At 42.9% G+C, this 15125-nt stretch overlaps 1 protein-coding gene across 16 annotated transcripts in view; it reads right to left on the reverse strand.

Annotated features, from left to right (window-relative positions):
- Positions 1–8778, reverse strand: part of AFDN (afadin, adherens junction formation factor) — a 221141-nt gene extending 212363 nt beyond the window's left edge. For all 16 annotated transcript variants that reach the window (XM_024205965.2, XM_026649712.2, XM_026649711.2 and 13 more), the window contains exon 1: positions 8426–8778. In XM_024205965.2, the coding sequence (XP_024061733.1) occupies positions 8426–8533 (108 nt within the window). In that variant the 5' untranslated portion in view covers positions 8534–8778. The remainder of the gene's footprint in view (positions 1–8425) is intronic.
- Positions 8779–15125: the final 6347 nt, after the last annotated feature.

The raw sequence follows: 15125 nt of genomic DNA on the forward strand, positions 1-15125 counted from the left end.
AAGAATATTCTGACACAACAACGTTAAATGCAAGAGTGTTTTCCTTCACAGACATATACTCGCTATCTACACTACTAAAATTAAAACAAGTCAAGATGAAATATGGTCAGTCTGTTCAATTCTTAAAATTATTTTAAGTTTCAGATGATCTTCATAACCCATCTGGTTGGGTTTTTGATTAGAAGGGACATAAAAATTGTTATTCTGATATCTTTGCATTACTGGGGCACAGTTATACATAAAATTTAAAAAAGTGTCTTCCATTTCCTTTATTTTGTTAAGCCTGCTTTAAATAGAAGACATCAAGAAGTCTCATGTTTTATTGTCAGAAAAAGCACATTTGTACAAACATAACACCCTAATATTTCAAAAGGGCTCATTTTTCTCAATTGAGTCAGTAGCACTTTAGTCAATAACAGATTCACCCATCATGAGGGAATTTTTTAAAAAAGTATTTGTCTGAACCTTACAGAATTAATTAGCCACTAACCCAAGAAGTAACTTACATAAGAAATATTCAGAGAGAAACATAGTGCATCTTCTTACAAGGAAAAACCTCCAGGCCACTGCTATGTTGCCTTTGCTATGCTTTACATAGCAGTCAAGAACTTACACTTATTATGGTTCTCAAGGCAGCTTACAATAATGTTAGGTTTGCAAAGACTACACATTCACTTTACTCAGTTAATAAGAAGCTTGTGTAATGTAATCAAGCAGACTTTCATCACCTGTTTTTCCCTAAATTAGCTTTTCAACCCAGCTTTCATGCAAAATTGTGAATCAATGGTGAGCCAAATGAGTAATTCCATAGTACAAGTTTAAATGTAACTGAACTAAAAATCATTAAACAATAACTTTAAAAGGCACCACCACTTTTATCTTTTGTAAAACGGTAAAAGATGTCAGACTGAAATTTCTGTAAAGTCTTCTATTCATTAAAAGAATAGGTGCAGCACAGGTAGCTGCATTTCAAGATTTTCCACTTTGCCAATTTCTCTAAAACTCAATCTTCAGGGATTCCCTGCAAAGAGAATTCATTTTCCATGTTCATTCTGTTTTTGGAAATCTCTGAAAACAATCTTAAAGTAAACACAGGTTTAAGCTTTTTCAGACCCATAATTTCTAGCTAGTGAAGCTCCTCAAGTGGTAGAAGGGGTGGAAGTTACAGTGTACACAAAGCACAAAAAAGATACAAATGTTTTTGACACCATGTTGTCTTACCTTGTTCTGCGCAGGTTTGGATAACAAAGTGGTAAAAAATGCACAATACTGGTCTATAATTCAGCTTCCATCGGTGCTACCATTAATGGAGCTGCATGCATTGGGAATTATGCATTTGAAAAATTCTTAAGTGTTCTAAAGGCCTATCAACTCACATTCATATAAGCTCTATCAGACATCCCTCAAATGATAATGACTTTTAACCTCTATCAGTCACCCAGGATCAGATCTGAATCCATCACCTAAAAGTAAAAAATTACATCTCATTTCCAATCCCCTCCCCATGCCATCCAATCAACATCTCACCATTTTTCCTAAACAGATGTGTGCGCGCACACACACACACACACACACACACACACACACACACTTTAAAAGCCAATTCTGTAAATTTAGAGATGTACTGCCTAGACCAAGTTTCTGTTTGCACTTACATGGTCTCCAAATGAGCAACAACAACAAAAATCAAGTCAACAACAAAACCCCTCAATATTGAGATCTGAACCAGTCAGAGTTAGCCTAACATATGCTGCTGTTGAACCTACAAAGGCAGATTTGATATCTGCAGGCAAAAGTCTCTAATATTTGACTTAAATGAAACTAGACAATTTTTCAGACGTTTGCTTTTTAAAAACAGTAATTATTAAATATGAAGATCATCTATTTGACTTCAGAAGCTAGATTTAACATAAAACAAATACAAGATTAACCAAAGTTGTGCATAAGCTTAGATACACACATGAAAATTACAATATATGTTATGAATGAAAATTTCACTAGATTAAAATAGTTTTTCTGGAAATTCTAAATAAAATAAATTTTGGTTCATGACCACCATCCTACTCAGCAGCCCTCGGGCAAGCTTAAAACTGCTCTAAAACGTTTCTCCAAAAATAAATCTAACTCAATATGTAACATAGCTATGTAGGATAAGAAAGCTGAACTATCAATATTATGAAAACCACAATCCTTTTAGCCTTTTTCACTTTGATTTGAGAGTAAGATGCATAGTAAAGTTAAAGATGTAATGTCATCAAGACAATAATGTCGTCTAGTTTTTACACACACTGCTTTTCATCAGTAGATTTCAATGCGCTTTACAAAAAAGGAGGTACACTATTACAGCTGGGCAAATAACTGATTTTTCAGTTTGCTGGCAGTTCTGAGAAAAAAAAAAATCAAAAGAAGATTCAGGTCAAGCTGAACCAAAACTGAAAATTCAAAAAAGTGTCATTGAATCAAAAAAGTCAAGAAAAAATTCATTTTGGTTAAATGAAATATTTCTTTTGACCCTGGCTAGATTGACTAAATAACCAGAGGAGGACAATGACAAGATGGTGGTGGTGATGCCTCTCTTAGAACCTTTAGCCCAGTGGTTAGGGCACTCACCCAGCATGTGGGAGACCCAGTTCAGTTCCCCCTTCTGGCTGATGTGAAGGAGGAATTTGAACTAGGGTCTCCCACCTCTCACTGGAGTGCCCTAACCACTGGGTAGGATCCTACCAAATTCACTATCCATTTTGGTCAATTTCACGGTCATAGCATTTTAAAAACTGTAAATTTCATTATTTCAGCTATTTAAATCTGAAATGTCACAGTGTTGTAATTTTAGGGGTCCTGACCCAAAAAAGGAGTTGTGGGGGGGGTTGCAAGGTTATTGTAGGGGAGGTTGCAGTACTGCTATCCTTACTTCTGCACTGCTGCTGGTGGCGGCGCTGCCTTCACAGCTGTGCAGCTGGAGAGTGGTGGCTGCTGGCTGGGAGCCCAGCTCTGAAGGCAGAGCCTCTGCCGGGGGCAACGCAGAAGTAAGGATGGCATGGTATGGTACTGCCACCCTTATTTCTGTACTGCTGCCTGCAGAGCTTGGCCCTCAGTCAGCAGCTGCCACTCTCCGGCCACCCAGCTCTGAAGGCAGCAGCGCAGAAGTAAGGGCGACAAGGTATGGTATTGCCACCCTTAATTCTGCGCTGCTGCTGGCGAGGCGCTGCCTTCAGAGCTGGGCATCCAGCCAACAGCCGTCGCTCTCCAGCTGCCCAGCTCTTATGACAGCGCAGAAGTATGGGTGGCAATACTGTGACCCCCCCCTAAAAAAAGCTTGTGACCCCCCCCCCCAACTCCCTTTTGGGTCAGGACCCCCAATCTGAGAAATGCTGGTCTCCCCTCTGAAATCTGTATAGTACAGGGTAAAAGCACACAAGACCAGATTTCACAGTCCATGATGCATTTTTCATAGCCGTGAATTTGGTAGGGCCCTAGCTATGGGATATTCTAGGAAGGTCTCAATTTTTCCTGATGAAGCTGTTCCTCTTCGTATAAATAATAAGCCGTTGAGCAGGGGGATTTGAACTTGCGACTCCTACCTTCTAAGTGAGTGCCCTAACCACTAGACCATGGAGTCATTTTAATTCTCTCTTTGGTCCAATGAACATGTTTCCCTTCAAAAATGTAATAGCATGCTGTAAAAGTAAATATTTTCATTGCAAAAACTTAGCAGTGAAAAATTCTTATAATGAAGTGAATTTAAGTAATGGCACCCCCGCACCTACACACAATTTAAAAAATATATATTTGCTACTGAATAATATTTTTATCTGGTTTATGGTACCCAAAGTACCAAAACAAGCTCAAAGCATGACTGTGCTGGGTGACAGCCAAGCACATAATGTGACATGTTCAAAAAATATATAGAGATATACCTATCTCATAGAACTGGAAGGGACCCCAAAAGGTCATTGAGTCCAGACCCCTGCCTTCACTAGCAAGACCAAGTACTGATTTTGCCCCAGATCCCTAAGTGGCCCCCTCAAGGATTGAACTCACAATCCTTGGTTTTAGCAGGTCAATGCTCAAACCAAAAAAGCCCAAATTCTAAATAGATAAGACAGAAACCAAGCAATAGACTAACAAATAAGCAAAATTTTAAGAGTACAAGAATTTGTTAGTTTCATTCTCTTTCTGGAAGGGAATTGTTTTGTTTTTGACTCTTGATTCTTTATTGATTTCCTCAAACCACAATATACACATTATTTGGTCCAGATGTCCCAGCCAACTTGCCGTGCCTTAGATGACCTAGCATTCTTTAAAATGTTGTTGAATAGTAAACTATATTTTTAAAAACAATTATTAGTTGTAGTTTAATCCAAATTCAAGCAAGTCCCTCAATGTTGCATAAACCACAGCAAAGCAAAATTCCTTAGAACTATGAAATTATAGCATTCCACTATTTCCATCGATCTTGACAACTTAAGAATTCAGTTTATGTTAGTTGCACTGATATTAAATTAAGTCATAACATGTAGTATTTTATATTAATTTGTAAACTTCTTGGGTCAGGAACCTAATCTTATTTGATACCTATAAGTGTCACATGCTGTACATCTGGGGCACTAATAAGTAACATGGACTACTAAAAGATTTCTGAAACACATAATGTTTAAAAAAATATTTAAATACCTACAATGCTATTAGGTATAAATGTTACCTTGCTTTCAATAAGTCCACACAGTATTTCTGTAAAAACATTTGTATTTAAAGAGGCTTGTTCACAGTGTAACAAAATATGAACCCCTAAGTGTGCAGTATTCACTTTACTTGGCAAAAAATCTTGAAAGTTGTGAAGTATTTTGATTGTATTTCACATAGTAAAAGTTCATCTATAGAACTTAAAGCCCTTTAGCAAAATGTCACAAAAAAAAAAAAATCTACACAGCATGTCTATGAAACAGAAGCCAAGAGAAGTTAAGTAATTTGCTCGGATCAAACAGCAAGCCAGGGAGAACTGGGAATAGAACCCAAATTCCATACCCTACCCAATGGATCACACTATCCAAAACCCTGTGGATGACTTGTTTCATTTTTACAACTAGGATTTTCAAAAAAGCCCAAAGGGAGTGAAAACGGTCAATGGAATTTGGACAGCTAATCCCCTTAGGACTGATCCACACAAACTTGCACTGAAATAACATACATTCCAAAATAAGAGTGGCCACCCAGACTTGCACCGAAACACCACCAGGTGTGAATTAAAACTGATTTCTGGTCCACACACGAGCTTCTACTGTCTTCAGGCTCATTTGAAAATCCCAGCCTACATGTCTATAAAATAGCACTACAATTCACAATCAAATCAATAGGACTACTCACAGTAGTAAAATTAAGCATGTACATTTGCAGTATCTGGGCCTAAATTGCAAATCTATTTGTCCAAAGTGAGTAAAATATAATTTCTCATTACAATCATGATAAAGGGCAATCAAATAGCTTATATGCAAGGACTGGTAAATCTCCATGGCAAATGTGCAAAGCCAACCTAAAGAAATGATTTTTTCAAGCTGGCTGTCACTAGCACAATAACACTGCACAAACATAATTTGCCCTAAATGGGAAGAAAGAGATGAGATATGAAACACTGGGGGAGACAACAGGGAATAGGTAAAAATTCAACTACTGATATTCTGTGTCAACCTATAGGTTACTCCTGGGGGAATTCTATGACAAAAAATTAAAAATTCTGCATCCAGAAGATCTGCATATCTTATTTGTCAAAACACCACAATATAATCTCCCCAGTTTCAATTATTTTGGTAATTTATTTCGAAGTATCTGTCAGCATGTATGTATGTAACAATGCACACAACAAAAAAAGATTGCCCCAGCAGTAGAGAGTTAAAGAAACCCCTGTGACAACCCAGTTTCTGTTATGCTTTTGTTGGGCACCTCAGTCTGGGTGTGTTACATGTGACAGCTAGGCACACCTTGGGGGAAAACTCTGCCCCTTGGGTCTTTTAGTTGATTCTCGGTTTTTCACCCTGCCTCCGGAAGAGTTACCATATTTCAAGCTCTGACGGAGGTATTGCAGGGAAGGAGGGTGGGCGGCTGTGTGGGGCCCCTCCAGCCCAGACTCCTGCTCCCCCTTCCCCCAGAGCCCCGCAACAGGCTCCACTCCACACAGCTTCATTACTATCCCACCAGGCAGAGATGACCCATACCTGCTCGGGGGGGGGGGGGGGGGGGGGGGACACGCGGCACAATTTAAAGGTTTGGTTGCCTGCGGAACAGCTCAAGTCATGCCCCCCACCTCCAACAGGCCCCCCCACACTTACCCTCAGTTTCCCCTCCCAGAAAGTAGCAGCCTTTCCCTGCAGCTCCCATCTACTGCTCCTGCCTCTATCCACTGGGCACCGCGTGCCAGCTCCAGCTCCGCACCATGTGACCAAGCGGGGCTGGCAAACTACAACCTGTCTGGGTCTCCTGCGCAGGCACACTGTGAGCTGGGAAGCCGGGGTCTGCCAGGTCCACCAGCCCCTAGTGGCGACCAGCAGCTCCACTGTGCCAATTGTGTGAGGAAAAATGAAATTCTGTGCAGAACGTTAATTCTGCACAAATTCTGCATTGCATGGTGCACAGAATTCGCCCAGGAATAAACAGGTCCACATTGGAAGAGTGCTTTGCTCCCAAAACAAGCTATGAAAACTGCATTAGTGGTAGCACCTACTTTTTTAAGTGCCTATAGGATATCAGGTTTCAGAGTAGCAGCCCTGTTAGTCTGTATCCACAAAAAGAACAGGAGTACTTGTGGCTTAGACACTTAGATGCATCCAATGAAGTGGGCTGTAGCCCACGAAAGCTTATGCTCAAATAAATGTGTTAGTCTCTAAGGTGCCACAAGTACTCCTGTTCTTTTTATAGGATATCAATGGGTTTTGTAATACCTCGTGAATAAAAAGCAAAGAGCTGGAATTACGATAAACACGGCAAGATACCACAAATTACACAGAACACTTATCTTGGTAATATTAATGGTACAAGAAAAGTTCACAGCAGTGCACAGAACAGACCACGTCCAATTAAATATATTACTTTTTTCAAGCTCTAATAATTTAAAGATATTAGATTGCTTTTAGCTTTTTCATGGTTTCCCCACCTCTATATTAGTCTGTACTTAGAACTCAAAATGGGACTGCAATTTAAAAAAGGCAAGATTCTTTCTGGGATCTTTGTTAATAAACAACCACAAACAGGCCCAGGCCAAAAGCTAGTGTTAATTTCCTTCTTTTCCTTGGAAACATGCACATGATCAGTCTCCACCCTATGAGCAGGGACCTCACTGTCAGACAAATAGGACTATAACCTACCTACCCAAACCCTCCCCCACACCCTTTCAAACCAGACACACAACACTGACCAGCTGATGTGAATATGACAAGAGGTAGCGGTGGGGTGTGGCTTGAATGTTTCTTTTTAAAAAACAACTCCAGCTTCATTCCAGTCATTAAAAAACGCCCATTTCATTAGGAAGAAATCACCCACTGTGTTTTTCCGGTACAACATGTGAACTCTCGGGACTAGGAATCTGCCCGATATTTACTTTAAACTGAACGTTGGCAACCTCAAAGTTTTCAAACACATTGAGCCAAAAAGGCTCCGTCGTCACGCCCTTTGAAAGCTACACAGGAGATTTCACCAACAGCTCACCCTGAGCTGTGAAGTAAAGGAAGCTGCGTTTTAAAAGGGGCATTTTCCGCACAAAGCGAAACATTTAACACACTCCCAGCGTTTCCCTCGCCGGCCGCTGCCCTCCCATCTCTAAGCGTTAAAAAGCACAGCCCCCCAAACCAGTCCTGCTGTTTGCATCACCCTGAAGCCCCTGGCAGCACCTCTCCCAGAGGGTCCCTCCCTGTTCCCACTGGGCCGGGGGGTGGGGTGTCCTGTGATCTCTCCCGTCTCTTCTCCGTGGCAGACCTGCCCCCTCACCAGAGCCTCTCGGGGCATTTTAAAAGCGAAAATCACTCCCGCCTCGTCCCCCCCGGGGCACAGCCCCACCTCGGCCAGGGGAAGAGTCACCTTCGGGCAGGGGGCGGGGATCGATGTCATTCCTCCGCTCCCCTCCTGCCCAACCCCAGCACGCCCAACAGCGCCCCGCGGTTCTGGGCAGAGCCGGGGGAGGCTGCCCCGGGTCGCCCCCCGCCCCGAAGGAGAGTCTCGGGGAGGGGCGCGCCAGGCTGACCCGGGGCGGGGCGGGCGCGGCCTGTGCCGGGCGCGGCGTCTCACCTCGCGGGGGGAGGGGTCCCAGCGGCCGGGCCATGGGGCGGGGGGGCCGCTCTCGGCGGGGGGAGAGGGGGGCTGGGCCGGGCGCAGGTGCTGGGAGTAGAGGGGGCCGCGGTGGGGCCGGGCCCGCCCCTGGCGGGGTCCGGGGGGGTCTCACCTCGGTGGGGGGGCTGATCTCGAACAGGTCCAGCCGGTTCGCGTTCCAGTGGTTGATGATATCGGCGAGTTTGCGCCGCTCCTCCTCCCGGCTGCCGCCGCCCGACATCCTCCGCCGCTGCCTCCGGGGCGCTCGGTGCCGGGGCCTCTCCGCCGGGGGGTCTCCTGGTCCGGGGGGTGTGGGGCGCCCCTCGCTATTTGATTGTTTTTATCCCAGTCCCCGGGCGCGCCCGGCGCTTTCCCTCCTTCTCAGGGATAACGCGGGGAGGGGGGGACCCGGGGCGGCGCCTCCTGCTCGGCAGCGTCTTCCCGGAGCCGAGCGCAGCCGCTTCCCCTGCCCCGGTGTCTCCCTCGCACACACACACACACACCGTCCCGTGCGCGCCGCCGCCGCCTCTGCGCGCACTCCCCTCCCACGCCGCTCACCTCCCCGCGCCCGGCTGCGCGGCCCCGAGCCCGGCGACTGCGGCGGGAGCGCGCCTCGGGTGGTTCGGCCCCGCTGCAGCCAGGGCAGCGGGCGGGGACTGGGGCGAGGCGAGGCGCTCTCCCGGGCCGGGATCCCGCGCCGCTGGTGCGTGCCGGCCGGCTCGCCGGGGCAGGGGGCGCTCCCGGTGCGCGACCCGAACGACGGGGGCGGAGCAGGATCGGGGCGCTGTGTTGAACTCCTAGTGATAAAGGGCGGACCCACCCCACCCCTTTCCCTGAGCCGATCACCGAGAGGATTGGTTTTATAGAGTGGTTGTGTCCTTATCAGAAGGAATAGCAGTTTTGGTCTTTGTATTTCCTGGCTCTGTTGGCAATCTCACGCTTTGAACAAACAAAAAACCCAGCAATTGGAGCACATGGCTGGGAGAGAGGTGAAGATCCCTGGGCTCTCTTTGATGCTCTGCCACTAGCTCCCCATGTGGCCCTGAGCATGTCACTTCACCTCTCTCTCACTCAACCTTTCTCCCCTGTAAATTGAGGAGAATGATACTTTGCTGGCTCACAGCGGTGTTGCAATGTTTAATAACATTTCTCCAGCCTTGATAGCCTTGCATGAAAGCAGCTGTATAAGAGCAAAGTGTTGATATAAATTTTCACAACCTGAGAGAAATCTGAGGTGACATTAAAGGGTCAGGTTTTTGTTTTTAAAAAATATTTTTTTTTGCAAAATCTATTGGATATATATGTTCAATAGGTACTTGTGCTAGATTTTGAAATCCAGCAAGTTTTCTTTCATGGTGGAGTTACAAGGCTTTAACCAGTTGCAATCCATACTGTACTGTGTGTTTGCAGTACTGCAATGTTGTTTATTTATTTTGCACAGGAAAATGTAAACAAAACCCTACCTTGAATGTCTACTCTTGGCCCTATTATCAAAACATTTTTTCAGTTTTGTTCAATATTTGAAATAACAAAATAATATAGTATCTGTTGTGCTAGAGCTGTGAAATGTACTTGCCAGAGTATTTCAAGTCCCTCCTTAGCTAAACAGTTCAGATTAATTGTTTTTGTTGATGAGGTTTTCATTGGCTGGACTATTTTAAAATGGAGATTCTAGTACTCAGAGAATTAAATAATTGTGATTTTAGCAAGTGGGCGATGGTACCAATGTAAGTACAAGCAATGGTGGGTGGTCTATGGTGGTTTTACAGGTGCAGGTCAGTTACAGTTTTGCCCTACCTCTATACTTGTGCTGTTTCACACCTTTGCAGTTGCATAGCCCTGTGGGAATTTGTGCCCAGGACAGGGCCCTGAAGCAGTGACCTCTGGGAGATTTTAGAAGGCTTTCTGGAAGCTCTGGTGAATTGTAAGAGAAAAAATTAAGCTCCATAGTCCACTATAAAACTCTCATAAATCTGCTAATACCAGCAACCTTTCTTAGTCCTTTAGCAAAAAGGAAAATTTAGCTCTCAGCAAGAAAAGCTTCTTTAAAAAAAAAAAAAAAAAAGGCAGCCCAGCTGTACCAGATAACAGAGGATGTTCTGGCAGTGCCTGCAGAGAGCTAGAGACCATATAAACTTCATGCTATAGTAGTTGTGCACCCACCACTGCCTGAGCAGACAGCTGTATGCTTTGCTTGCAGATTACATTTGCTGAGTGGAGTGCTGCTTTTGTGTCTTCACCCCTTCTACAGACTCATGAAACCAAGTTGTTCTCAAGACCTGCGATGAGTAATAGTGACTGTTTAACTTCAGGATTAGGAAGGAGGCTGTTCTGTGCCTGGTGTAAATTGATCCCAATATTGCTGTGCCAGACCATAAGGATAATATTAATAATAAATGGAATTATTTAACAGAGTTTCAGAGCTATTATCAAAAGTCATCTTCCTTTAAATATCACCTGATGTTATTTGGGACTATTAAAACAATTTTCTGGAATCTGTTTTGAGATTTATTTTCCTTTATCACTTATATCGTGCCATAAATGGACATGATGCTTCATACAAAAATGAGAAGACAAGGTCCCTGCTGGAGGATATTATAGCTTAATGCCCAATCCTGCTAAAATTACTCCCATAAAATAGCTCCACTTAAGTCAATGGGACAACTGGATTTGACTCTAAATTAGACAAATCATCAAACAGTTGATGACAAATAATGGAGCAAAGCTGGCAGAAACAACAGAAGAAAAGGGAAAAGGAAAACTGCTCTAAGGTGAGTATTTTTTTACAAGATGTAAAATTGCTTTTTCAAATTTTGTTTTCCCTTACATGAACAATGTAATGTTTGATTTACTAAAAAAAATAATCATAGATGATTAGGTAATTAAACTATCAAAAAAAAGCCATTGTTGTGATTTATTTATACAGTGCCCAATGTGTGACAGGCACTTTACTGAACAAATAAGACACATGCCCTTCCCCATGGAGCTTACAATCTAATTTTAGTCCTGATAAGACTGAGCACAATAAACAGAAGGGGGGGGGGGAGACTAAAAATGATGATGGTTGAAATATTGAAAGTGGGCAGTTATGGTTCTGTTAATTTACATTAGATTGTTTTCTTTCTCCCTCAAATTTGTTTGTAAGACTCTCAGAAGAAATGTCTTTAGGAGTGATTTGAACAAAGAGAGGGCAGGCAACCTGGCACATTGGGGTGAAGTGGTCATTTTACACAAAGCAGCAGCATGGAAGAAAGTCATGATGCAGGTCTCAAGGCTGGGGTAGCAAAAGGGTTCCTAGGGGGATATATAATAAGAATGAGGTTTGAGATGTAGAACAGGGCAGACTTATGAAGGGTCTTGAAGGTGGTGAGCCCAAGACATTTGAAAACTTATACGGTGGATAATGGAGATATTTGAGGGGGGAGTGCCATGGTCTGATTTTAGCAGCTGCATTTCAGACCAATTGGCAGGGAATTAGTGTGCATATTAGGGAGGCCAGGGTGGAAGTGGTTTCAGAAGCAAGATTACTAGGGTGTAGACAAGTGTCTGAGCTGTTGAGAGGGAAAGAAAGCATCAGAATTTTTGAAATATTGAAGGGAGAAAAGCAGCAAGACTTGGTAACAGTCCTGATGTGTGGTAAGGAAAGAGAAGTTAAAGATTACCCCGAGGCTGAGTGACTAAGGCCTGGTCTACACTACGACTTTAATTCGGATTTAGCTGCGTTAATCCGAATTAACCCTTCACCCGTCCACACTACAGAGCCAGTTAATTCGAATTAAAGGGCACTTAAAATCGATTTCTGTACTCCACCTCGACGAGCGGAGTAGCCCCAAAATCGATTTTGTTAATTCGAATTAGGGTTAGTGTGGCCGCACACCACCGAATTAATGTGGTTAAATTAATGGGGTAGTGTGGCCGCACACCACCGAATTAATGTGGTTAAAAACCGAATTAATGTGCTTAGTGTGGCCGCGCACAATCGAATTTATACAACCTGTTTCCCAAATTCGAATTATCTAAATTCGGATTAATCCCGTAGTGTAGACATACCCTAAGAAAATAGTTGTGTTAGCCACAATAATGGAGAAGAGCGAAGGCAGAGGGGCTTGGGAAGAAAAAATAAGTAGCTGCAGTTTTGGCAGCATACATGTAGCTAAAGTCATCAAATATGCAGGGTTGAAGACAAGTGCAGTTACAGTGGTCTGTGCAGGGGACAGAGTAAAACAGACTTTAGAGACCTTCCCTCTTTGGTGATCACAATCATATGAGGGAAAGGGAGATTGCAGCAGGCACCACCTTGAGAGTGTACAGATGGTAGGCTAACCAGTGGTTTAAAGAGAGCTGCCTACTGGCCAAGATCTCAGAAATCAGCTCCACCTGGAGAGTGTTCCTACTATGTGGGTGGAGTAACTGCATCTCTGCTCCTGCCCCTTGCTGCTCACTCTCTGCTACTTGCAAGTTCTTAGGGGCCAGTTAAGGACTGGGTAAGAGTAGGGCACTGTTTGGAGGGCTGCCCACTTTTTGAGATTCTGTCTGCTAGTCACCAGCTGCCATAGTGCCAGTGGTCAGAGAGATGTACCTAGCACAGAACCTCAGACACTAGTGCCATACCATATAAATCAGTACACTGCTGGAGGTTATGAAGAAATTCAGGGTGAAACTATGACCTAACCCTACTTGAAGCCACCCACTTTTGTGTTTGTGCTGTAATTTATATAATGAAATGCAACACCTACATTAAAGCAACATTAAATTGCAAACTTAGGGCATCAAGCAGCAGCCTTTATTTAGGTAAAACATCCACTGAAGTCAATAGATGAGCTGAGTAAGGACTGCAAGTTTGGACAGTATCAATTTACAGAAGTCAGGTATGGGGAAAAAGTGTTTTTCATTGCAACATTAACTCACCTACATTAATTGAACACACTGTATACATCAAAGTATCAGCTATCAGCCTAATTACTAAACAAGAGTACTACATATGTGCTATGTGGGCAAGTTAATATTGCATTAAAAATCTCTTATTTTGTGTGACTTTAGTATGTTTAAATCTGCAGCCTTATGCTTCTAGCAATGTAGGGGCTTGCACTTAATTTGACTTTTTTTTTTCTTAAATAACTAAGTGGAGGGGGTGAACACAATCAAGTTATGCAACTGTGTTTTGTGGAACTCTAGGTTTTAAACTCAACCATCCTCACTTTTTTGGGGGGGGAGGGGGCAATGCCATACAATTGCAGGTAATCACACAACTTAATAAAATATCATACCTAGTTTTGTACATTGAAGAATCACAAAGCAGTCAAATGGATTTCCCTAAACAAAATGCTTAACTTTTATGGAAAAAAGATCCCAGGTAGTTTAGAGATAAAAACAGCAGTCTCACCAACTTCCAGAAGCTGGTTTCTCTAACAGCTCCTAACTCAAGACCACTTGAAGCTCTTCTGCACAGCTCTGGCTTTAGCCTAGGAGCCCCGCCCTGAAAGGATTTATGCACCTGATTAATCCCATTGGCAATGGCACATCTCAGGCATGTAAGTGTTTGCAGGATCAGGGTCCAAGATCTCAATTCTGCTTGCCACTGAAGTCAATTCTTTGGCTTGAATTCACAAGACACTTAAGCATGTGCCTATCTTTACGCATGTGAATAGTTCCATTGATTGCAACAAGGTACTTAAGGGCATGGCAGACTTCAGTGAGACTACAGTTAGAAAGCAGAAACATTCTTAAGTACCTTGGTGAATTTGGCCCTTTAATGGCTCAAATCCTAGTTAAAGATTCACTGTCATTAACCACTGAAATAAACTGTCACAGGAAGTCGAGGATTCTACATCTCTTGATGTCTTCAAGTCAAGTCAGGATGCCTTCCTGGAAGATGTGTTTTAGCCAAACACAAGTTATTCAACTCAGTACAGGGGAAATAGGGGAAATTTAATGGCCTGTGATATAGAGGAGGTCAGATTAGATGATCTAATGGTTTTTCTGACCTTAAATTCTATAAATCTATTTTTACAAATGTTTAAGTAGTTTCAAGTACTCCCCTTACTCCCAAGGCTCCCTGCAATTTGTGTGGGGTTTTTAATTATATTTTCTTATTTTAAAATGTTTTACTCTCCCCTGTTGCTTTGTGAAAGACCCATATAAACAACAGAGGAAATTAGGTGACTATGAAGAGGGAAAAGAGAGAAAGACTCTATACACAGTGCTGTCAAACACACAATGTAAACAAACTAGGGAAGAAACCCACCAGAAATATGTAACCTCTAATCTCTGTGTTATGTTAGGTGCTACTTGTAACAACAGTAGGTAAAAATATTTAGACAGATTTTATTTTTAAATTGACAGTAACACATCAGTCAATAAGGTCAAATTAAATTATTAGTTGCAGCAATGTATGATTGTTCCAGGTTGCCCTGCTTCCTGTCAGCTCTTGAATTACTTGACTAAAATATAACACTGTTTAAAGCATGCACTGTATCTAACATGCCGTTATGAAAATACTAAAAGCATTTTATATACTCACACAGTGATAACATGTGCAGTTCGAAAGCTCAGCAGCTTTTGAGTTCTTTGTGCAAGAGGAAATCTTACATATCTTTTTAATGGAGAAAAAGTGTGTGTGTGTGAGAGCGGGTAGAATATGGGCAGGAAGCAGGGGTGTTCCTTCAACAGCTAACCCAAATGTGACTGAAGGGATTTTCTTCAAAAATAACTTACCACTGGCCTAAGAATGGGGACAAGACTTGAACTCCTTACTCCAGCAAAATACCCAGGGAAGTCAATGATACTTTTGCTCAACTAAGGACTGCAGGATCTGCTCCTGAGCATAGTTTTAG

Source organism: Terrapene carolina, unplaced genomic scaffold (genome assembly GCF_002925995.2).
Source record: "Terrapene carolina triunguis isolate 2854851 unplaced genomic scaffold, T_m_triunguis-2.0 Scaffold85, whole genome shotgun sequence".
In the NCBI taxonomy this organism is placed as follows: domain Eukaryota; kingdom Metazoa; phylum Chordata; order Testudines; family Emydidae; genus Terrapene; species Terrapene triunguis.